This window comes from Rhincodon typus, chromosome 10, assembly GCF_021869965.1.
Source record: "Rhincodon typus isolate 14 chromosome 10, sRhiTyp1.1, whole genome shotgun sequence".
Lineage (NCBI taxonomy): Eukaryota > Metazoa > Chordata > Chondrichthyes > Orectolobiformes > Rhincodontidae > Rhincodon > Rhincodon typus.
In genome coordinates, this window is record NC_063341.1 from 71,042,086 (window position 1) to 71,066,511 (window position 24,426).

The window sequence follows — 24,426 nt, forward strand, 5'->3', positions numbered from 1 at the left end:
CAATTTTGTGATGAGTTTTATAGTTAATGATGCGCTGGATAAGCTGCCAATATTGGAGATGACACGGAAGTGAAGAGGATGTAGATTACAATCAGTAAGTGGAACACTGCACTGATGCAAGTCAGTAACATTTTGACTTTTCTACCTAACCCAGCGTATAATTGCAGCTTATTGAGATAGATCTTGTGAGAATTCAAATTGCTTGGTGAATAATAATTTACTGCAGTGATTGTATGAGCTGTAAGCAAACAGCAAATTGCAGCTTGGGATATTACACACGAATACAAACATTCTTTCATTGCCAAGCACATTACATTTTGCAGGGATTTCCAATTCTGAAGTGGACATTCATGGTCACCGTCCCATATCCACAACTCCATGCAAATAATTTACTGACGCTGGCACACATTACCCAACATAGTTGCCAATTCAAGCCTAATCTTGTTTAGTCCCTGAAGCATTTGCTCATGTGGAGCAGAAACACTGTCAGGTGGCCTGCTTCTGTGTTACAAATTCTACATAATAGAAATTTATTAGAAAAACACAAATGTAGAAAACAAACATCTAAAATCAAGCAATCACTACATGCACTATTTAATATGCATCATTACTTCAGAGCATTTAGCTTTTCCTGCTTGATGTCAACCCTGATAATCCAGATAACAACTCTCATTCACAAGACAGCTCAACTGGTTAGACAGCAATGCCTCTTCCATGTTGTTCCAACAATTGGATAAGAATAGATAATAAGTGAAATTGTAAATCCTTTCTTTATGGCCTACATACAATTGTGCCGTATTGAGCATGCAGAGAAAATCTTAGCACAACCTATTTTTCCCTCCTCTGGACTAAATCCGCTTCCATGTGATGAACCTACATATAGATTTGCTCTTAACATGCTTAACTCAAATTTTAATATTGCCTGGCAATGCTCTGAGTAGGATGTCATTCGTTTTCACACTGTCATTGCTTCAGTCAGACTTTGAAATCAACAACAGATGCTGAGCTGATGAGTACACAATACTACATGACCCCACACAGCAGCTTTCCAAAATGCTGAGTGAAGGAAACTCATGACTCAGATTGGAGACTTTTCTCCTAAAGAATTCTTTGAAAAATATCAATCATGGGGTGTGTGTATCACTGGCTTGGCCAGCATTTGCTGTCTATCCCCAACCATTCTCAAGAAGGTGGTAGTGAGCTACTTTCTTGAACTGCTGCAGTCCCTCAGGCGTAGGTACATCCACAGTGCTATAAGGGAGGGAGCTCAGAATTTTAACCCTGTGACAGTAAATGAGCAGGGATATAGATTGGAGAGAGGAATGGTAAGAGGCTTGGAGGAAAACTTGTAGGTGGTGGTGTTCCCATGCATCCTGATGGCAAAGCTTCCAGTTTCAGAAGGTATTCAAGCACAGACTGGGTAGGTTGCTGCAGTGCATCTTGTAGATGGTACGCAGATGGATACCACTGTTCCCTGCCTTCAGCTCTGATGCACATTTGTGGTGGATTGGGAGCCAATCAAACAGGCTGCTTTGTTGTGGATGGTGTCAAGTCTCTTCAGCTTCACTGGAGCTAGAACCATCGAGGCAAGTGGTGAGTATTGCATCACACTGCTGACTTGTACCTTATAGTTAGTGGATAGACAATGGGGAATCAGGCAGTGAGGTACTCTTTGCAGAACTCCTAGCCTCTGACCTGATCTTGTTTATATGGCTATTCCAGTTCAGCTTTTGATCACTGGTGTCCCCAGATTGTTGCTATTAGAAGATTCAACAGTAACAATATTGCTGAAATTCATGGAGGGACAGCTATTCTCTTTTGTTGCAGCTGGTCATTACCTGTCTTTTGAATGGTGGAAACATTACTTGCCTCTTATCAGCCCAAGCTTAGATGTTGTCCAGGTCTTACTACATATGGAAACAGCCTCGTTCAGTTTCTAAGTAATGGTGAATGGTGCCTAACACATGCAATCATCAGCGAACAACCCTATATCTGACCTTGTTAAACAGGTAAGTTCATTGATGAAGCAGTTGAAGATGGTTAGGCCTAGGATGCCACCCTGAGGAACTCCTGCAGTGACGTCCTGGGACTAAGGTAACTAAGCTCTAATGGCTACAATCATCTTTCTTAGTGCTAAATATGACATAAATCAGTCATGAATTTCCCCCTCCGTTTCCCACTGACTCCAGTTTTGTGAGAGTTCCTTGATGACATACTTGAACAAACGCTCCCTTGGTGTCACAGTGATGTTGATTATATTGCAAGGAGGAGGGTTATACACAACACTGTAAAACTGTAGCACCATCGCAAAGCAATTCTGCTTCTTAATGGTTCAATAGAGGAAACATGCATGAATTCAGAAATAAAGTTCAACACAACACCAAATCAAGATTCCTAGTCAGTTTGAGCCTTAATGTCCAACTTGAATCTAGAGTTGGTGCAAGCCTGAAACCATTTTACAGCAACTTTAAACTTGCATTTCTTCCAATCCAAATATCTCAGTGGCGAAAAATTAAAATATTGCATCAGATTAATTCATTCTCATAATTTTCATCGACACATTTCCTCACCTGCGCACGGCTGTTATTCATTACTTCAGGGGCATCACTTGAGGGTAACGTTGAAGAGTAAAAAGAGGATGATGATGACTCTGCATCCTTCTTGGAATCCATGGGGCTTTTTGGTCTCACAGGCAAACCTAACCCCATTGAGAAAATCCAAATTAAAAGTTTTGTAAAAGAACTAGACTTATACTTGCAAAGGAAAGAAAGTATGACTTCAACATTACAAAACATCGCAAGGTGCTTCAAAACGACACAATAAACAAGGTATTATCACCGAAAATATTAGAGCAGAGGACCAACAGCTTGGCAAAAGAGGCAGGTTTAAGGAGTGTCATAAGTTACCAAAAAAAAAGTAGAGAAGCAGAAAGGTTTAGGGTGGGAATTGCAAAGTTTAAGAATCCAGCGAGCTGAAGGCATGGCCACTAACAGCAGAGCAATTAAAATTAGGAATATCAAGAATTACTTTGGAGGGTGGAGGCAGATATCTCACAGGTTATTGGGCTGGAGGAGATTACAGAGGTAGGGAGGGGCTGTACAGGACACTGGTGCTGCCTCTTCTGGAATACTTTGCCCAGTTCTGGTGGCCCAGTTATAGGAACAACATTATCAAGCTGGAGGGGGTTCGGAACAGATTTAACAAGATGTTGCCAGGTATGGAAGGTTTGAATTATAAAGAAAGGCTGGATAGGTTGGGACATTTTTCACTGGAGCGTAGGAGGTTGAAAGGTGACCCGAAAGAAGTTTATAAAATAATAAGGGATACAGATAGAGTTGATGGCAGTTGTCTTTTCCCTAAGATGGGGAATTTCAAGACTGGGGGTCACATTTTAAGGTGAGAGGAGGGAGAGATTTAAAAAAGGCATAAGAGGCAAATTTTTAAACAGAGGATTGTTCGCATATGGAATGAACTTCCTCATGAAATGGTGAATGCGGGTACAATTACAACACTTCAAAGATATTTGGATCGATATATGAATAAAAGGCTTGGAGGGATATGGGCCAGGAGCAGGCAGGTGGGACTAGTTTAGTTTGGGATTATGTTCGGAATAGACTGGTTGGACAGAAGGATCTGTTTCTATGCTGCATGACTTTATGACTCTATGCCATGGAAGGATCTGAAATCAAGGTTAAGTGATTTAAAATCACGGTGCTAACTAACTGGAAACTACTGTACATGAGCAAACATTAGAGTGAATAGTGCAAATTAAATGATGAGCAGCAGAGTTTTGGATAAGCTCAAGTTCATGGAGGGTAGAGCACGGGAACTAGCCAGGAATACATTCGGAAAGTCAAGTCAAGAGATACCAAAGGCACAGATGAAGATATCAGTAGGACACTTGAGGCAGACATGGAGTCAGGCAACGTTATGGAGGGCAAAACACACAGCATTACTGATAGTGTGGAAGGGATCTAATAGGATACCAAGATTGCAAACAGTCAGATTCAGCCCAAAACAGTTGCCAGCACGGGGTGGATTTGGTAACTAGGGAGTAGAATTTGCAACGGGAGCCAAAAACAGTGCATACAGTTTTCCCAATAATTACTTGGAAATAAATTTCTCAATATCTTTTACATTTCACATCAAGATCTGAGGTCATCTCACGGCAAACTGAATTAGGAACAAAATCATACGGACATGTACCTTTGTCAAAGACGAGTTTTAACCTCCGTGTGTTGTGTTTCTTATTTCTGTATTCTTTCTCAAAATTTCCTAGCCCAGATGTGTAATGGTCCCATGGGATCTGAGGCAGCTGGACCACTCTTTGAGGACATGGGAAACCCATGTCAACCTATATTACAGGCAAGGTTAAAGCATTAAAATCCATCCACATTTTATTTCTACTAGCTTCTAGTGAAACAAGTGCTCAGAAGAAGTGAAGAAAATTTTGAAGAGTTTTGTTAAAGGGATAGAGAGAGAAACTGTCACCATTGGAAGAGGGGACAGATTTAAGATAATTAACAACAGCAGAGGGAGTATAAGAACTATTTGTTTCACAGCAAGTTGTTATCATCTAGAATGCACTGTCAGAAAGGATAGTGCAAGCAGATTAGACAGTAGCTTACAAAAAGGAATTGGATGCATACTTGAAATGGAAAATTGCTAGACAATAAGGAGTGTGCAAGAAAATGGGATTACTTGGATAAGACTATCAGCAAAGGAATGATGTAGCAAATGCCATCATTAGTGCCATGAAATTTTATGCTTCTATTAAAATTATTCATTAAAATTTTCCATTTCATATTGCTGTTACAGGATTTACAGAGGTTCTTAAAAGGCTGAATCCACAAACTGTCTAGTTATTTCTTCCTACGTAGGTTTCTCCAGCTCTAGGTACTTATTTGATTTTCAGTGCGGCTCTGCTTCATTCAGCTGGGACAAAGTGGGTCACAGGAGGTTAGCAGTAATGGATACTAATGAGCTATATGGAGGGTGTCAGCTCAAATCATCACAGTACACTGTAAAACTGAATTCAAAAAATCAGCATTTGAAAATTGCCATTAATGTGTCAGTCTGTCTTTAAAAAATACTCAGTAACAAAAAAACCCAAAGAACTGTAGATGCTCGAAGTCAGAAATTGCTGGAAAAACTCAGCAGGTCCGGCAACGCTTGTGGAGATAAAGCAGAGCTAATATTTCAGGTCTAGTGACCCTGCTTCAATTTTTGTTTTTGTTATAAACTCAGTAGCTTACTGAAGGCCTTCAGCATACAGAACCTGCCACCACTACCTGCTCTGTCCCCAGTTCCACATCACGTAATTGACTCTTACTGTTTTCACACTCTTTATGGGTTAGTACTAAACATTTCCTATGTTCCAAGAGCTCAGGTGAAAACAGCTATTCTGCCCATTTGATCTTATCCATGAGCAAGCTTTTCGAACTTGATCTCAATTTGAGAGTCATTCCCCATCATTGCTTTGGTAACTTATTTGCATTTCTGACAATGCAGTAACTGCTCAACATCACAGCAGAGTGACAGTCTAGTTTCCAAACTCAGTGTGATGTGGTGGGGTCAAGGCCCAGATTTCTCTGGCCACACTCTGCAAGAAGTCACAAAATTTTCACATGCAATAATGTACCCATATGGTTGACTTTATTTCCTTCTATGTTAATAACTTGTTAAATAGCTTGACAGACATTGGGATAAACCAACAAAAGAGCTAGTCTTCACTCACTGTACATATAATTATCCAGATAAACGATCTGTATCACAATTAGGAATTTTAATGAAAATACAGACAGAAAAAAGGGAGGGAAAAGGGGTCCTTACTACTACTCTAAAAGATAAACAACACACTTCAGGATCTGTTTATGACCTACCTTCTGTTGGAGATTTTCCACAAACGTAATAGGTTCCTTCAACCCTTCCTTCTGATGTCTGCTTAAACATTCCAAGTCTTGAATAGCTTGGGCTCGCTGAGCTTCGAGTACAGCAATGGTCTGTAGCAGCCTCTGGTAACTGAACAAAAAAACAAAATCAAGTTATTCTGAACAAACCAAGGGCAACACTCGCAGAAGTTTAAGATATGTAACATGACCAGGAACTAGCAGGAGGGTCCCCTCCTTGCTTTCTTAAAGTACACCATCAACAGCTTTAAAAAGTTAAAAAAGTTGCTAATATATACAAGGTTAGTATATCGAACGTGTACCATGATAAGACATTGAATTTAAATAACTTTGAATTCAATACAAACTGATGGCAGAGAAATAATTCTACTTATTTATTCAACTGCTTAGGTTGTTTTTAGATAGCTTCAAGTGAAGCAAGTCCAGAGTCAACCTAAATGCCAGTATTCAGATCTTCAGATGGCCAGCTAAACCATCTACACACAAAGGATACAAGAAAGGCCACATAGAGAATGGGAGCACAACAGCACTTGACAAGATATCAATGAAGTGTTATTATGACTTGACATTGCTCATGTAGATGACTCAAGTCCATCCACATAAGGAAGAATAGCTGAATTCTAGTGCCTGAAATGGGGAAAAGTTTTCAATCTTGGGTTTAATGAGCACTCAGCGTTAAGCAGAATTTGGGAAGTCCAAGGAATTGAAGTAGAATACAATATTCTGAAGTCATGGCCTTTTCATAATTATACAATGATACAGCATAGAAGTAGACGATTCTCCACACAACACTTGTGTTGACTCTTATCGAGTTATCCAATTAGTTCCTGCTCTTATGCCTTCGCTATGCAATATTATGCAAATATTTCTTCTTCAAGTATCTACACATCCTTTCCAAACATCATTATTGAATTTGTTTCCTCCATCTTTTCAGACAGTATACTCCACACAATGAGTTATAGCGATGAAAAGAGAGGTTTCCTCACCACACCTGTGGTTTGTTTGACAATCACCTTCAAAAGGCATCCTTTGAGTTTTATAACCCTTCAGACAAAGTAAATAATTGGGAACCGTTTCCCATATCAAAATCATTCACCTATTTGAACACCTCTATTAGCCTTCTCTGGTCCAGGAGGAACAATCTCATATTCTCTCGTCACATGACATGTCTGAAGTCTCTATTTTACTGCTCCCTTCTGCACTCTTAATGAAGCCTTGCTGAACTTCCCTAAAGCGTGATGTCCAGAATTTAAGGCAATCAGCTAAAGCCTAAAGTGTATTATAAAGATCTAACACAATTTCTTTGCTTTTGCTCTCTAGGCTTCTATTAATAAAGTCAAGGATTTCTTTTTCATTCATTCATCCATCCATCCATCCATGTGACATGAGTGTCACTGTCTAGGCCAGCATTCTGTGCCTGCCCCTAGTTGCCCTTGGGAAGGCAGCAAGCTATCTTGAACTGCGATGGTCCTCTGAATTTAGGGTGACCACAATGTTGTTTAGGAAGGGAGTTTCAGGATTTTGACTCAACGACAGTGAAGGAAAAGCAGTACATTCCAAGTCAGGATGCTGTGTGTCTTAGGAAGGAACTTGCAAGGTGCTGGTGTTCCCATGTATCAACTGGCCCTTGTCCTTCTAGGCAGTAGATGTCACGGCTGTGTAACGTGCTGCCCAACAGCTACTTCAGAACATCTTTTACATGGTATGCACTGCTGTTCCTGTGTCTCGGTGGCAAGGGAAGGGAATGTCAAAGGTGGTAGATGGGACGCTATATAAGCAGACTGCTTTATCTGGACAATGTCAAGCTTTTTGAGTGTCACTGGAGCTGCACTCATCCAGACAAGTGGAAAGTATTCCATCACACTTCTGGCTTGTGCCTTGTATATGCTGGTCAGGTTTTGGGGAGTCAGGTGGTGAGTTACTTGCCAGAGTACTCCTAGGATCTGACCTGCTCTTGTAACTGCAGTGTTTATACAGCAGGTCCATTTCAGTTCCTGGTCAAAGCTAACTCCAAGACGTAGATACCACATGAGTTCTTTTAAAGACCTTCTCAACGTGTCCTACCACCTTCAAACATTTAGGCAAACACAACCCCAGATCCGTGGGACAAGAGATCTTTATTTCTGGGGACCCTTTGACAACAAAAAGCTGCCTTGCTTAATTTTGCTGAGGACTACGTCTTGATTTTTACATTTTTTTTTTTAATTTTCACTAACTCAATCTTGATCAAAGCAGTCAACACACAGAGTTCAGAATAACACTCGTCCTTGGTATTTTCTCTCCAATTTGAATTCTGAACACCAATCTCTATTCACAGCTGAGCATATCTTTAGAAACCATCTCCTGAAGTCAGTTCCCCTCCACCAAACATCACAATGCCTGCCCGATCGAAGGAATTCATCAATTCACCATTGTACCTTCAGCATGTGAATTTCCAGCACTTGCCTGCATTTTTTTTCACCCATGAAACTTCTCATATACATAGAATCATAAAATTATCGAATCCCTACAGTGTGAAAACAGCCATTCGGCCCAGCAAGTCCACACTGTTCCTCCGCAGAGCATCCCACCCAGACCTATTCCCCTACCTCTGCATTCTCCCATGTTCAACCCACCTAACCTAAACATCCCTGAACACTATGGGCAATTTCCCCTGGCCAATCCACCTAGCCTGCACATCTTTGGACTGTGGGAGGAAACCAGAGCACCCGGAGGAAACCCACGCAAACACGGGGAGAACGTACAAACTCCACAGACAGTTGCCCAAGGCTGGAATCGAACCTGGGTCGCTGGTGCTGAGAGGCAGCAGTGCTAGCCACTGAGCTACTGTGCCGCCCTATATCATAAACTTACAAACAAGACAATTCTGGAGTTGCCAGCTGCTTATTGCTTGTGCCAATTTTTTTTTTATTAAGTTCAGGTTTTGCTAGTTTTCAAGCTTGGTTTGCCTGTGTTTGGTAACTGATACAAGACTGTTTCTTGCTTACACTGAAACTGTTTTCATGTCTCACACTTTAGTACCTGCCTTGCTTGGTCCTTTCTCTCTCAAGTCTTTTTTTTCCTTCTTATTCAGAAACTTCCTGGTCCCAGAGATGTTGATGGATTGAAGCTACTGGCTGTGCAGTGGGAATTCTCTCGCATGGCAACAGCAGGACTGGTTGAGATAACTGTTCTTGGAGTTCCAACGGCAAGTTCTCTGACTCCTGGCCTTGCTGCTTCTTCAATCAGGCATTCTGTCTCTGGAGAAGCAACAAAAGCAGGAGGGAGACAGCCTGCTGAGGATCTACAGCAGTGACTGCGGGACAGACATAGTTTGGAATTGGAGGGCCCCTGACTGATACTGACTTACTTGCTTGCTTGCTACACTTCTAAGCAAAATACACATGGGCCACCTTCCTCATGGTACCGCAGTCACCATGCGTCTTCAAATTTCACTGGTCTGTCTATAGCCTCCAGTCATCCTGAAATATACTACTCTCTTCTTCATTGTTTAATACGCTTAGTGTCATCTGCAAACTTTGCAATTATCCCCTGTCCAAGCCATTAGTATGTATCGAAAAGAACAGTGGTTCCAATAAACCTTGCTGAAAAAAAACCAATAGAGTCTGAAAAACAACCATTCAGTATGAACAACCACTGCTTTCTATCGCTTCGCAAATTTAGCATCCCTCTGCCACTGTTCCTTCAATCCTATGGCCTGTGATTGTGATACTTATCATAGAATCCTTACAGTGTGGAAACAGGCCATTGGTCCAACAAGTCCACACCACCCCTCTGAACAGCATCCCACCCAGACTCATTTCCCATGTCTAACGCACATAACCCAAACATCCCTGAGCACTATGGGCAATTCAGCATGGCCAATCCACCTAACCCGCTCATCTTTCGACTGTGGGAGGAAACCGGAGCACCCAGAGGAAACCCACGCAGACATGGAGACAATGTGCAAACTCCACACAGACAGTTGCCCGAGAGTGGAACTGAACCCGGGTCCCTGGCACAGTGAGGCAGCAGTGCTAACCACCATGCCGCCTCATTCTAACTCACAATCCCTTTGCAGTTTCTGTGTATAAATTAGCTGTCATAATTCCTACATTACAATGACGGTCAGCCTTCAAAGATACTTAGTTGGTTCTAAAACCCTTGATGTTCTGAAGCTGTGGAAGTCACTATATAAATTAAGTTTATTTGCTTTATGTGGGAGGCAGTTCCCTGTTCATTGTATGCCATCAAGACCATGTGAAGTAGGAAAAATAGTAACGTTGCTGCCCTACTTTGTTAAACATCTTCTGTAAATTAATTTACACATCAACCTTGTCTGTTAATTCCTCAAAAAATATTGTTTACTTAATAGCTTTAATGTTACATAATTGGTGCTCCCAAAACTGTACATATGACATAATTGGCCAAATTAAATGTTGTAAAATCCGCACCTTACTTTTTCACCTTGCCCTTCATATAAACCCAAATTTGAAATTATTCACAATTGAAATTACTGGAAAATCTCAGATGGTCTGGCAGCATCTATGGATAAAAAATCAGAGTTAATGTTTCAGGTCCAGTGACCCTTCTTCAGAACTGAAATCACCTCGCTCAACATTCAATGACATTATCATCGATTCCTGACCAGAGATTGGTCCAGCTATACAAATACAATAAACTACAAGAGGTCAGAAACTAGGCAGTCTGCAACAACTAACTTAGCTCCCCATTCCTCTAAGTCCTCTCATCATCTATAATAGTGCAGAGTGAGTCATACAATGGGATACTCTCTACTTGTCTGGATGGGTGTAGCTCCAACAATACTTAATAAACACACCATCGAGGATAAAGCAGCTAGCTGGACTGGCACGCCGACCCTCAAATATTCACTCCTTCCATTAGTGGACCACGGTGGGTGTAATCAGTACCATATACAAGATCTATCGCAGATCTATTTGTTTGGGCTACTTCAAAAATACCTCCAATACTTAGAAGGACAACAGGCACACAGGAGGACCGAGACTAGCAAGTCCCCTCCAAGTTCAAAGCCACTCTGGCTTTGAAATATTGCTGTTCCTTCAACGGGTAACAGCTTCTCTCCTTAACAGCACTGTGGAAGCAGTTTTACCACATGCATTGCAACTGCTCAAGAAAGCGGCTCACCACCATCTCAGAGGCACTTAGAAATGGACAGCAAATACGGACCTCAGTTGTGCCATCCACATCCAATGACTGAACCAAAAATCTTGCCAGATTCCAAATATTTTTGTTAATCTCCATTCCCAAATAATCATGGACTGCCCTAGACAAGTCATATGGAAAAATGCAGATAATAGATAGGTCTTTGATATCTAGCACCAAAAGACTACTTATGGTAAAGAACCTTCAGGGCCCACAAGCAATTCAATAATTTTACAGCCTGAACACTTTCTTCCATGTCTTTTACCCACCTCGCCACTTCCAGGTTCTGTCATGCCATGGGTGACTTTCAGCCAACCCATTTTCAACTATCTAACTTCTCTTCTCCCATGGCCTACTGACAACAACCCCCCTTGTCTGCCTAACATTCCCCTCCCTGCGCGCTCTCTCTCTCTCTCTCTCTCTCTCTCTCCAGGCTCTGTCTCCATTTACCCATGCACTCCTTTTCCCAACCCAACTCCTGTCATCAACATAAGTACCACGTTTTCTTTGAAACTACAAGTTCTGAAGAAAGGTCACTGGGCTTAAATGTTAACTGCTTTTTCTCCACAGACACTGTCAGACCTGCTGAGTTCTCCAGCACTTTAATTCTGTTTCAGATTTCCAGCATCTGCAGTTCTTTGTTTTATTTTGTTATATAACAAAGTAGTTCGACTACAACAATGCAAAAGAACTTCACAGAGTTCCTCAAGTATTCAGATAAAGAATAGATGGTATTGACTCTCCACCAAAATCATGGAAATTAATTAGGGCATCAGCATAGCTTCTGCAAGATGCTTTGTAGGGTGAGAGAACCAGATCTTACTTCATGGAGTCTTTTAGACCAACACCATGACCACTCACAATACACTAGCCTGGAACATGTACAAACACTTCCAGAACTGCAAATATCATATTCAGTTTATTGTTAAAGTGCATCCACACAACGGATTTTCTACTGAAGCAGAAAGCTTTTAACTTCACACTAAAGTAAGGCTTAAAGAGAGTAAAGTGGGTACCACTGGATTCAGGCTATACTTATGTTACTAATGCACACCAGTGGAAACCACTTCACACTAATGGCGTAACTGCAGTGTGAAAGCACTTTCAAATACATGTTTTGGTTCAACATAAACATATTAGTGCACCTCCACTAACCACTCAATACATTTTTTTTAAAAATCAGCCAATCCAGCAAGTTACAGTCTTTTAAGTCTATCCAAGATAGGCCTGTGCATGATGGCATACTGAGATTGAGACTACAATTTCTGGTAGTCAGGCATAAACTCAAAGTTAAAATAAGGGTGTTTGAGATAAGAACCAAAGTGGAGTAGAATTTTTTCCAAGTTATAGAATGTTACAGGGAGGGAAAGTCAATGATGTATGCAATGAATGAGCTAGGGAGGCAGTTAGTTACTCATGCCTCAGGAGGGGATGGGATTAAGTACACAAGACAGGAACATAAGACATTTAGGCATCTTGAGCTTTTCTGTTGTTGTTAAACAAGACCATGGTAAAACCGTGACCTATATAACTGCTTTTATCCTCCATCCTTAATACCTTCGTTTGACAAAAATCTAGCGATCCCAGATGTAAAATTAACATGAACTACCACTTGCAGAATAGTGTTCCAAACTTCTGCCATCCTTTAGTGTGAATAAGTTTCTTAACTTTGTTGGCTAAGGCCTGACCATAATTTTTAGCCTAAGCCTAGACTTAAAATCAGCAAAATAGGGTAGAGAGAGAAAATCTCTCTGCTCACCTGGATATCTTGAAAGTTTCGATCAAATCACTCCCTAATCTTCTGAACTCCACAGAATGCAACCCAATTTTGCGTAATCTCACCTCACTTTAATCCTTGGAGTCGAGGGCTCATTCTGGTAAATTTACACCACACTCCTGTCAGAATCAATATATCCTTCCTACTATGGCAACAAGGTGAATAAGTGGGGTTGATGCGATGAGTAAAAAGAAACTTGTTTATTCCTCTGTTATAAGTTCTCTTATTCCAACTAAAACGTAGCAGCAAATCACAATTAGAAATAGGTTTTCCTCACAAGAAATAATTTTGCACATGCTGCTCACGGCATACAGCCAGAGCAGGAAGTAATCGTTTGTCTCAGATTAAAGAGTGTAAGGTGTTTCTCCAGAAGACTACTGAATAATAAATGACAGACAGTGTATGCAGCAATGTCAGGATTTGAGAGACAAAGGACCCGACATACACTTCCACAGCTCACTGTCTTGGCACCATCTCAACCTTACTACTTCATCACAGCTGCTAAACATCTCCGCCTTAGTCACACACAATATGCTGTTTCGTCAGTGATCCCATAAAAGCCGAGCTTAAACATTAGGCCTGAAGAATAAATTCTCACTGAACAGCAGAGCAGGCTCGATGGGCTGAATGGACTACTTTAGCTTTCACATCTTAGGATCTAACTGAAGTATTCCAACTACTTGAATTAATACAGACCAAACCTATAGTCTGGATCACATTTCTCAATTAAACAATGCTCTACAAGTTCGGACAGCCAATCCAATGACCAGTTACGCTGGTTTCAAGCTTCACTGGAATCATCTAGCTTTGCTGGAACACACACTTCAGAATCATAATGTATGCAGTAGTTACAATGCCTTTTGAAAATAACGGAGGATCCACCAAGAACAATCAAGATTTAGCAGGATCAGGAATAGCACTACGGTTTCAAATGCAAAGGAAACATTTCCAGGGCTTTAGAATTAATTGGATAATTCTGGAAGCACGATGGGCTAAACCGACTCCTCCAACACTGACAGATTAATAAATCTGAGATGGCACAGATCAGATAGTCAGGATCAGCTAATGCAGACTACAAACTTTAAGCTTGTAAAGGGTAAATTTAGATTGAGGGGTGAAAGGAATTTCTCAGCTTCAGGAGATTAGAAAATTAATGAAATGGGAGTAGGAGTTCTGATGTCAACATCATGAAGATGACAGCACAAAGACAGACAATAGAGCAGGACAGTATCTTTGCAATTCGGAAGTAATTGGAAAGGCCAGAACACCAGTGAATTTTAAAATATAATCAGAAAGAACATTCTACTGAGATCCAGCAGTGAGAGACAGCAGAGGGTTACCACAGGGAGGGGAGGGTAGTAGATGAGATTTGTGCTCCTTGACATACCAAACAGAGCTCCTGAAAAGTTAATTAAGATGAGATAATGAGCCATCTGCCTTCATTGCCATGCAATTGAGCACAACCGTTAACCAGAAATACAACCGCCACCTGAAAAAACACAAAAAAGATGCAGGATACAGCTGAAAGCTCCCACTCGTCACTGCTTAGCGGGAAGACACTTTTGTGACAGAAACAGAAGGTTAAAATGTTGTTAGAGATGTAAACTGCAACTGGCTGTTTGTCTCACTGCAGTCATACTTTCAGTTGTCAAATGCCCCAGCATTTTCAGCAGGTGTGGTGATCTGATGTTTTGACTTCACTCGGACTGCAGCTAAGTCGAAATTTCCATTCTGAAGTTGAAGAAGCTCCCATGCCGTCAACAGGATGACAACTGCAATGCTCACCAAAGGGCCAGAAGCACAGCACATCTTTTGGCAGAACAAGCTTCCCATGTCAGTTAGCAGACCCTTACATGCACACTTTGATATGAAGGGCAAAATGAATCAGAGGGGAGAAGATGTTACTTTAAAAAGGAAGTTGTGTTTTCTGGAATTCATCATTTAAAAAGGTAGTGGAAGCAATAGGTTCCAAAAGGGAGCAGTCTATATATTTGAAATAGAAAATTGCAGGACTACAGATGAGCAAGAAAATGGGATCAGTGCATATTTTGTTCAGCATCTCTCACTCATAGTCCCCATCCATTAGCACCCTGGACCTGAGCATTGGAAGAGTGCAATTTGTGCAAATGTCCTAATCAATGTCTATGACTTACACTTCGTGCGTCAGAAACATTGCTTATAATTTCTTCATGTGGATTGTGGCCAATGACAGTATTCAGAGTGCTGGCCCATATCCCAAATGGCACCTACCCACAAAATTCACAAAAAGTAAACAAACATTCAGACGTCCAATACAACTGGTACCAATTCAGCAAGTGTATTTGGAGTGACCCGAAGAATTCAGTGTGGGAAATTGAAACCTCCATCTTGGCAAGGACGAGATGGTCTTTTAAGGAGAGGCTGGACTGACAAACTCAGGGCAGCTTTTGCATTCTGCTACTGGATGCAAAGCAGGAAAACATTTCAGTTTCCTGCAGAGTTTTCACTCGTCTCTACAGCGTACAAGCACATTTGTAAAATATCTGGGGAAGAGAAAACAACATCAAATTAACTACTTTGCCAAATGTTTATTTGCTAAATATAACGACCTTTCCTACACTGCTCCTGTACCTTTCAGAATTTTCAAGAAGTGACCGAACCTCCAACAGGATGAAAAATCCAAACATTCGATCATGAGATCGTGAACACGATCTATTAACAACAAGGTTGATGCTGTGCTACTGAAACTTAACTCCACTGTGCCCATTAAATCATCACAATGAAACAGAGTGCTAGGTTCTTGATAGATGGATTTCAAAAGTAATATTTTTGTTGCAGAATAATGTAGCTAAAGAACTGTTGGTAATAGGCATTTTAGGTGGCTGTTGCTGTTTCAAAAAAGGAAATAAGGGAATTCTCATCAGAACCCTGGCAACACATATCCCTCAAGCAACAGCGGTAACATTTTCTACAGCATTAACTACTCTATAATAGCAATTTTCTGGTTGTAGGGCCCTTTTAGACAGCATGTGGTTCTCAAAGAGCATCCTTTTCTCCAAAATTTGGTGCTAGTGGTTGTGGAAGGCTGGGGCTGTCATACCTTTCAGTCAGTTTCTCTTGTTAACATCGGTCACTACCCCTTTCTCTCGAACACGGTTCAGTTACATCAACAACTTGTATTTACACAAAGAAATAGTAAGAACCGATGCTGGAGTCTGAGATAACACAGTGCGGAGCTGGAGGAACACAGCGGCCAGGCAGCATCAGAGGAACAGGAAAGCTGACGTTTCGGGTCCGGACCCTTCTCCAGCTCCACACTTTGTTATCTCTTGTATTTACACAACATCTTCAATATCACAAGATGTGTCAATGAGGCACTGGAAGAGTCATGTAAAAAGATATTAGAGCAGAAAACCAAAATCTTTGTTGAAGAGGTGGGTTTTAAGGAGTGCCTTAAATGAACAAAGCAAGGGGTTTAAGGGGAAAAATTCGAGGGCTGTTGAACTGTACAGTGATAAAAACTGGGGCTTTCAACAGGCCAGACCTGAAGGAACACAGATACCTCAGAGCAATGTGCCAGAGGAAAACGCATAAATAGGGAGGAAGAGAGACCATAGAGAAATTTGAAAACAAATGCTTCAGTTTCCCATCCTACAAGCTGGACCACTCAGCTCTTAAATTGAAGAGCTGGAGATTTTTATAGATTAGTACATTACTGAGATGGAGTGGAGTGTCAAAACTCAGAACACACAAAAATTGACACGGAAGTACAACAAATGATTTGGAAGGCTAATGGAATGTTGATTATTGCAAAGGGAAAGAAATGAAAGAACAACTTTGGGAAAGCTCTGTTGCATTTGCTCAGAGTTGCTGGTGTGACCAACAGAGTGCTGTGTAGAATTTTGGATATAGTTGCATTAGAAGCAGTTCAGAGAAGATTCATTCGACTGATTCCTGGGATGGTAAGATTAGCTTATAAGAACAAGTTGGACAGGTTGTGCCTCTATCCATTGGGGCTTACAAGAATGAGAGATTATTTTAATATAAAAAATCATCGGGGGTTGACTGATCAGATGCTGATAGGACTTCTCTCCTTTTGGAAAGATTAGAACTGGGGCACAGTTTAAAAATAAAAGATGTCCCATTTAAGACAGAGACCAGGAGAAATTTTGTTCTCTCAGAGGGCTGTCAGATTCTCTTTGGTAAGCAATGAAGGACAAGGTCATTTAATATTTTAAAACCAGATTTACATTCTCGTAGGCAGGACAGTAAAGCTGAGCCCAGTCAGATCAACCATGACCTTATCAGGCCTGAGCTGAATGGCCCCTCTTGCTCCAATACAGGAGAAAGCTGGCTCAAGATATTTTTCAGATGTTTCAATGTTCCCTTGTTCGTTTGTCTTATGATATATGGCAATATGCTTTATCTCAAAAGGGACCAAACCTATTCTATGCAACACTTTACATACTGACAGCACTTGAAGTGTAATAGACTATCAAGTCATTTCACAGGAGCATTCAAATAAATCTTGATTCTGAGCCGCGGAAAAAAAAATGTTAGAGATTTTAGAAAGGAACTCCAGAACAGTATGTTCCTGTTAGTACGAAGGACAAGGCTGGTAGGTGATTGAGTTTTTTCAAGAGGTGACAAAGGGTGGAGGCAGAGCAGTAAACGTTGTCTATATGGACTTCAGCATGGCATTCGCCAAAGCTCCGCATGACAGACTGGTTAGCAAGGTTAGATCACATGTAATACATGGGGAGCTAGCCGAATAGATATAAAATTAGCTTGGAGGTAGGAGACAGAGGGTGGTGGTGGAGGGTTGCATTTTGGACTGGAGGCCTGTGACCAGTGTCGTGTCGCTAGGACAGGTGATGGGTCCCTGCTTTTCGTTATTTACATAAATGATATGTATGTAAATATAGGAGGTATGGCTCTTAAGTTTGCAGACGACACCAACATTGGGCAGTGAAGAAGGTTACTTCAGAGTACAATGGGACCTTGATCAGATGGGCCAAATGGGCCAAGAAGTGACAAATGGAGTTTAATTTAGATAATGTGAGGTGTTGCATTTTAGTAAGGTAAATCAGGGCAGGACTTATACAGTTAATTGTAGGGCCCTGGGGAGTGTTGCAAACAAAGGGACCTGGGGTATAGGTGCATTGTTCCTTGAAAGTGGAGTCGCAGGTAGACAGAGCGGTGAAGAAGGCGTTTGGTACACTTGCCTTCATTCGTCAGTGCATTGAGTTTGGAGTTGGAATGTCAAGTTGTGGCTATACAGGACATTGGTGAGGCCACTTTTAGAGTACTGCGTACAATTCTGGTCACCCTGCTACAGGAAAGATGTTGCTAAACTTAAAAGGGTTCAGAAAATGTTAACAAGGATGTTGCCAGGATTGGAGGGTTTGAGCTATGGGGAGAGGTTGAATAGGACTGGGGCTTTTTTCTCTGGAACTTTGGAGGGTAAGGGGTGACCTTGTGGAGGTTTATAAAATCATGAGGGGTGCAGATAGGGTGAATAGCCAAGGTCTTTTCCCCAGGGAGCCCAAAACATAGGTTAAGGTGAGAGGGGAAAAATTTAAAAGCGACCCAAGGAGCAACGTTTTCACGCAAGTTGCGGTGAGTGTATGGAATAAGATGCCACAGGAAGTTATGGAGACAGGTACAATTACAATATTTAGAAGGCAACTGGATGGGTACATGATCAGGAAGTGTTTAGAAGGAAATGGGCCAAATGCTGGCAAATCGGACTAGATTAGTTTAGGATATCTGGTTGGCATGGACAAGTTAGACCAATGGGTCTGTTTTCATGCTGCATATCTCAATGAGTCTGTAACTACAGCCAATGGTTATCAAAATTCAAATGCTCAAGAAGCCAGAACTGATGGGAGGCTTGCGGGAGGAGCTGTCAAACCAGTTGTTAAAAAGAGTGGTTAGGTAGAGGCCACAGAGGGAATGGAAAACATGAATGAGTGTTTCAAAGTCTACTTAACAACCGGGCACCAAACTAGGTCAGTAGATACAAGGAAGATGGGTAAGATCAACTATTCATGACACAGGGCACGAGCAGTGGTGTTCTGAAGGATCTCAAACTTATCTGTGTGTATATTTTATATATATATAACACACACACACACACGCTAATTTCATTCGCCAGCAAAGAAGGAAGAGACGCGTACTTACATAGCACCTTCTACCAAACCAAAAGAGCTGTGGAACTAATTGTTCTTTGAAATGCAGTTACTTTTGCAATGAGGAAGCAACAGCAAGCTCCCACAGACAGCAATGTAATAAATGAGAACTACTGGTGATTTATTTAAGTTGTCAATTGGTTAAAAGTGTTTGGTCAGGAGATGCCTGCTTTGTTCAAAGAGTGTCGTGGTTGCTTTATATCTAATGGAGAAGGGGAGTTGGAGATTTGCTTGATTTTACCTGAAAGTTGACACTTCCAGCAGGGCAGCACTGCCTCAGTACTGCACCAGACTGAAGCCTACGTTAGGAGTGGAATTTGAACTTCCAATCTGCTATTTATTGAGCCATAGTTAACACATTATTAAATGGATTCACCTCAGGTAGAATGAAACACACTTTGCAAAGCCTTAAAACATGAAGTCTATAACCATTTTTTATCTGGACTGCGTGAAGCCTTTAATGAAATACTTTCTTTTCCCTTTAATTTTATGTTCTGGCCACCAGGCTTTTAAGGCATCCACTAAGCACTTTGAAAATAACATAATTACAAGGGAGGGATACAGCCACCAGTCAAGGAGTCCTGGATTTAATCAGGAATTGCTTGCTTTTTTAAAAATATATAATTGACCTATTTTTCTAATTATCCTGTTCAAAGATGTTATTACACACCTCTGGGACAGGTGGGACATGAACCCAGGCCTCCTGCACCAGGGGTAGGCACTCTACCACTGCACCACAAGGCGGCCTACAAATTGCTTGTTACTTGGCACAGGGCAATTAAAGTCAATTTCGGAGGATCACAACTCTCAAAACGTTAGTTTGAAGGTAAACACTGCAGTCAGTCTTTGGACATTTCTCTTCAGCTCTAGATTCAAAACCTATTCAGCTGCTCAGAGAGTCTCAGTTGGTAACACATTAAAGTTGTGCATTCGGGTCCCACTCCCAAAACATGAGAACATAATTCCGTTCAGACATACCTTACCAGAAATAATCTGAACCCCTAAATCACTAAAAGATCATTCTGCTCATTTTTGTATTGCCATTTGTAGAGGTTTCCTACAAACAAACTACTCATTGATTTGCCTCCAGTACAACAGTGACTACATCTCAAGAGCACTTCATTTGTTGAAAGTGCTTTTGGACATCCTGAGGTCCTGAAAGGACCAGGTAGATGTAAGCTGTATGAGGTTCTGGCTGTATGAAGCTACTTCAGTTAGTTTGCAGTAGGACCTCCGTCTCGATTCCAAAAAGCCCCAAAAAGCCAAAAACCTTAAACAGATCCAACGATAGGGCATTCACAATCCTCAGAGATAGAGAAATCCACAGTCTCGTAACTACAACCTGAGGGTCCGCACACCTCACGGAAAGGGGAGAGGTTGAGAAGGAGAGTCCTTCATAGTAACCTCAGCCAGTGATGGGAATTGAACGCAGATGACTGGCTTTACTCTGCATCGCAGCAGTCCACCCACTCAACCTAGCCAACCCCTTCAGAGCTGATAACGTGGATAAGGGGTTTAGCAGTTGGCTGGGTGGCTGGTTTGTAATGCAGAGTGAAGCCAACAGCATGGGTTCAATTCCCGCACTGGCTGAGGTTACCATGCAGGACTCTTCCTCTCAACCTCTCCCCTCGCCAGAGGCGTGGTGACCCTCAGGTTAAACCAGCACCTCTCTTATGAGACATCAGCCCTTGGGTCCTCTGGGATCATGATGACTTCAGAAACAACAACAATGTGGATAAGGGGTTCGGTAGAAAAGCTGGTATAGTGTAACGCACCGATACAGAAATAACCAAATAGTTTCGATGGTTGATAGCAGGTTTGTAGCTCAGGATAAAGGAGGCCACCAGGTATCTGCATGGCCTAACTCAAAACAAGTAGCAAGGTGAGCGATGATGAGTAACAAGGTGCAGAGGACATGTCGCTATTTTAAAAAAGCTGCAATTTTAATCTTATTAGGAAAGCGGTCAACGATTTTGTGTTAAATAGTGAATAGCATTGAGATGGTCATGGGGTCAGAGAAATGGTGGATGGCTAATACTGGTGTTCGTAGCCTATGTAGAAAAACTGATAACAGGTGTTGCCTGAGGTGTTCAGGGCGAATGAGACAATGGAGGGATTTTGTATCTGTAAGGCAATAATTCAAAGGAAAACAAACATTCAAAGCTTTTCACGGAATATATATTGTAGAATCACACAACTTGCCCTTATACGTATTGTTAACATTGTCAGACATCTTAAGACACATCACAAGAGTATAGTCAAACAAAAAAACACACAAGGAAGTTCCAGCTTGTACTTCAATAGCTATGTGTACGTTCTGCACTCAACATGTGGCTTTACTGCCACCTTGTGGTAACAGGACAGCATTATCAAACAGAAAGAGAAATTGCTGCAAAATTCAGCCAGTCTGAGAGCACATGGGGGGAAAGCAGAGTTACTGTTTCAAGTCTGGTGACTCTTCATTAGAAGAGTTTGTGCTTTTTGTTTAAGCTCTCTAGCATCACAATTCTGTGCTTTATGACAGCATATCAAGTCCAATATGACACAAGTTCTGAAGAAATGTCATTGGACCCAAAATGCTCTGTGTTCTCTCTCCAGTCACTGCTAGATCTACTGAGTTTATCCAGCAATTTTTGTTTCTGTTTCACATTTCCAGCATCCACAGTACTTTGCTTTCTTATAGCATTATCATGTTATCAATTTTTTTTCAAAAGATTTCCTTACATTCTACAATGGAAACACCATCACGTTTTGTGTAAGTTTAATATCCGCCTTCTAATTTTCTTTGATTCTTTTGACAGATATACTGCTTTGTGCAGTTGCACAGGTGCTGACTTCTCTCACACCTCACCCACCCTGCTACTATTCGTCTGCTTCGGAATGCAAAGTAAATGGAGACTGCATAGAAAGACAGTGGTGTAGTGCTAGTAAGCAAAACAGAAATTGCTGTAAAAACTCAGCAAGTCTGGCAGCATCTGGGGAGAGAAAACAGAGTCTCCAGTGACTCTTCATCAGAACTGATGAACCAATGATGTAGTGCTAGAGTCACTGGATGAGTAATCCAGTAAATCAGGCTAGTGCCCATGGGGCTTGAGTTCAAAACCCATCCTGGAAGCTGGTGGAATTTCTAATTAGTCAATAAACAGAATAATTTAAATAAATAATCTGGAATTGAAAGCTAGTGTCAGTAATGAAACTATCTTTGATTGTCCTAAATGTCCAGCTTGTTTATTAGTGTTCTTAAAGGAAGGGAATCTGCCATTCTTAACTGGCCTGGCCTAGACAGGACTCCAGAGCCACAGAAAATGTTGTTGACTCCTAACTGGCCTCAAATGGCAAACTGCTCACTTCAAGCATAAGACAAATCCTCGAAAAAAGTAGTGATCACAATGAAGTCTAATTTCATATTTAATGGAATACAGTCTATCAGCAATTTGAGACATGGCATACACTAAGTGATGTGTGGGCAAGAACTGGTGAATTTGGATGCTTGCAGATAGAAACATCGAAGTTGAAAAAGGCCATTCAGCCTACGTTCCTCCTCAATTCAGTGCTAAATGGCTCAGGTCTCATTAAACGGCTATATCACGTGGTACTAGACTCTCTCTCTCCTCCCCTCGACCAACCAAAAGCTAGGGAGAGTACCCCTTTATCACCCACCCTGGTAAGCCTTGGTCTGCTGCTGATAGCCTGTGATGTTTGTCCTTTTAATTTTGTTTTTTGTTTTTCTTCTGACCGATGGTCATACTGCGTATAGCTGTAACGTAACTTTTTTATTTATTTCTCCCATTCTGTAACTAAGGATTACACCTAAGTACATTAGTACCTAAGATGGCGCTGTAAGAGACGACTTATAAACTTTTCACTATACTCATGTGTATGTGACAATAAAGGTAACTCAATTTTAAATCAAGCGCCTTTAGCCTTCTTCAACATTCAAGAATATGCCTAATCAATTACCTCACCATTTTCCCACACTAGCCCTATATCCACAGACCTTATTAATACCTAGAAATTTATTCATCTATTTTCAACATACTCAATGATCAAGTTTTCACAATGCTCTGGGGTGAGAATTCCAAAGATTCGCTGAGTGAAGACATTTCTCCCCATATAAAGCTAATTTTTTTTCTTTATACATTAACGGGATGAGGGCGTCACTGTTTAGACTTGGGCATTTATTGCCCATCCCTAATTGCCCAGAGGGCGGTTTAGAGTCAACCACATTGCTGTGGGTCTGGAGTCACATGTAGGCCAGACCAGGTAAGGATGGCAGTTTCCTTCCCTAAAAGACATTAGTGAACCAGATGGGTTTTTTTGAACATTCGACAATGGATTCCTGGTCATCAAATCCTTAATTCAAGATATTTTACTGAATTCAAATTCCACCATCGGCCATGGCAGAATTTGAACCTGGGTCTCCAGAACATTATCTGGGTCTCTGGATTAACAGCTCAGCGATAAGACCACTAGGCCATCACCTTCCCTAAATGGCTCACCTCTTATTACAAGATTATATCCCATGGTACTAGACTCTCTCTTCCTCTACCTCCTCCCCTCCACCAACCAAAAGCCAGGGAGAAATTCCTTCTTGCATCTACCCTGCTAAGCCTTGTAAGGATTTGTAAGTTTCTACGATATCACATTTCAATCTCCGTAACTTCAGAGAATACAGGCCAAATCTCCTCAATCTCTCTTTATAGGGTAATGCTGCCAAGAATTAGAGACAGTAGGAACTGCAGATGCTGGAGAATCTGAGACAACAAGGTGCAGAGCTGGATGAACACAGCAGGCCAAGCAGCATCAGAGGAGCAGGAAGGCTGACGTTTCGGGCCTAGACTCTTCATCAGAAATGGGGGAGGGGAAGGGGGTTCTGAAATAAATAGGGAGAGAGGGGGAGGCGGATAGAAGATGGATAGAGGAGAAGATAGGTGGAGAGGAAACAAACAGGTCAAAGAGGCGGGGATGGAGCCAGTAAAGGTGAATGTAGGTGGGGAGGTAGGGAGGAGATAGATCAGTCCAGGGAGGACGGACAGGTCAAGGGGGCGGGATGAGGTTAGTAGGTAGGAGATGGGGGTGCGGCTTGAGGTGGGAGGAGGGGATAGGTGGGAGGAAGAACAGGTTAGGGAGGCGGGGACCAGCTGGGCTGGTTTTGGGATGTGGTAGGGGGAGGGGAGATTTTGAAACTTGTGAAATCCACATTGATACCATTGGGCTGCAGGGTTCCCAAGCGGAATATGAGGTGCTGTTCCTGCAACCTTCGGGTGGCATCGTTGTGGCACTGCAGGAGGCCCAGGATGGACATGTCGTCTGAGGAATGAGAGGGGGAGTTGAAATGGTTCACGACTGGGAGGTGCAGTTGTTTATTGCGAACCGAGCGTAGGTGTTCTGCAAAGCGGTCCCCGAG

The 24,426-nt window shown here is 41.7% G+C and overlaps 1 protein-coding gene across 4 annotated transcripts in view; it reads right to left on the reverse strand.

Annotated features, from left to right (window-relative positions):
• The window catches only part of zzz3 (zinc finger, ZZ-type containing 3), a 105,179-nt gene that overhangs the window by 36,710 nt on the left and 44,043 nt on the right, over positions 1-24,426 (reverse strand). For all 4 annotated transcript variants that reach the window (XR_007263075.1, XM_048602149.1, XM_048602147.1 and 1 more), the window contains exons 3-5: positions 5,883-6,021; positions 4,207-4,354; positions 2,571-2,698 (exon numbers count right to left, since the gene is read on the reverse strand). Coding sequence is in view for 3 of the 4 variants with exons in the window: in XM_048602149.1 (XP_048458106.1) it covers positions 2,571-2,698; positions 4,207-4,354; positions 5,883-6,021 (415 nt within the window). In the remaining variant the exon portion in view is untranslated. The remainder of the gene's footprint in view (positions 1-2,570; positions 2,699-4,206; positions 4,355-5,882; positions 6,022-24,426) is intronic.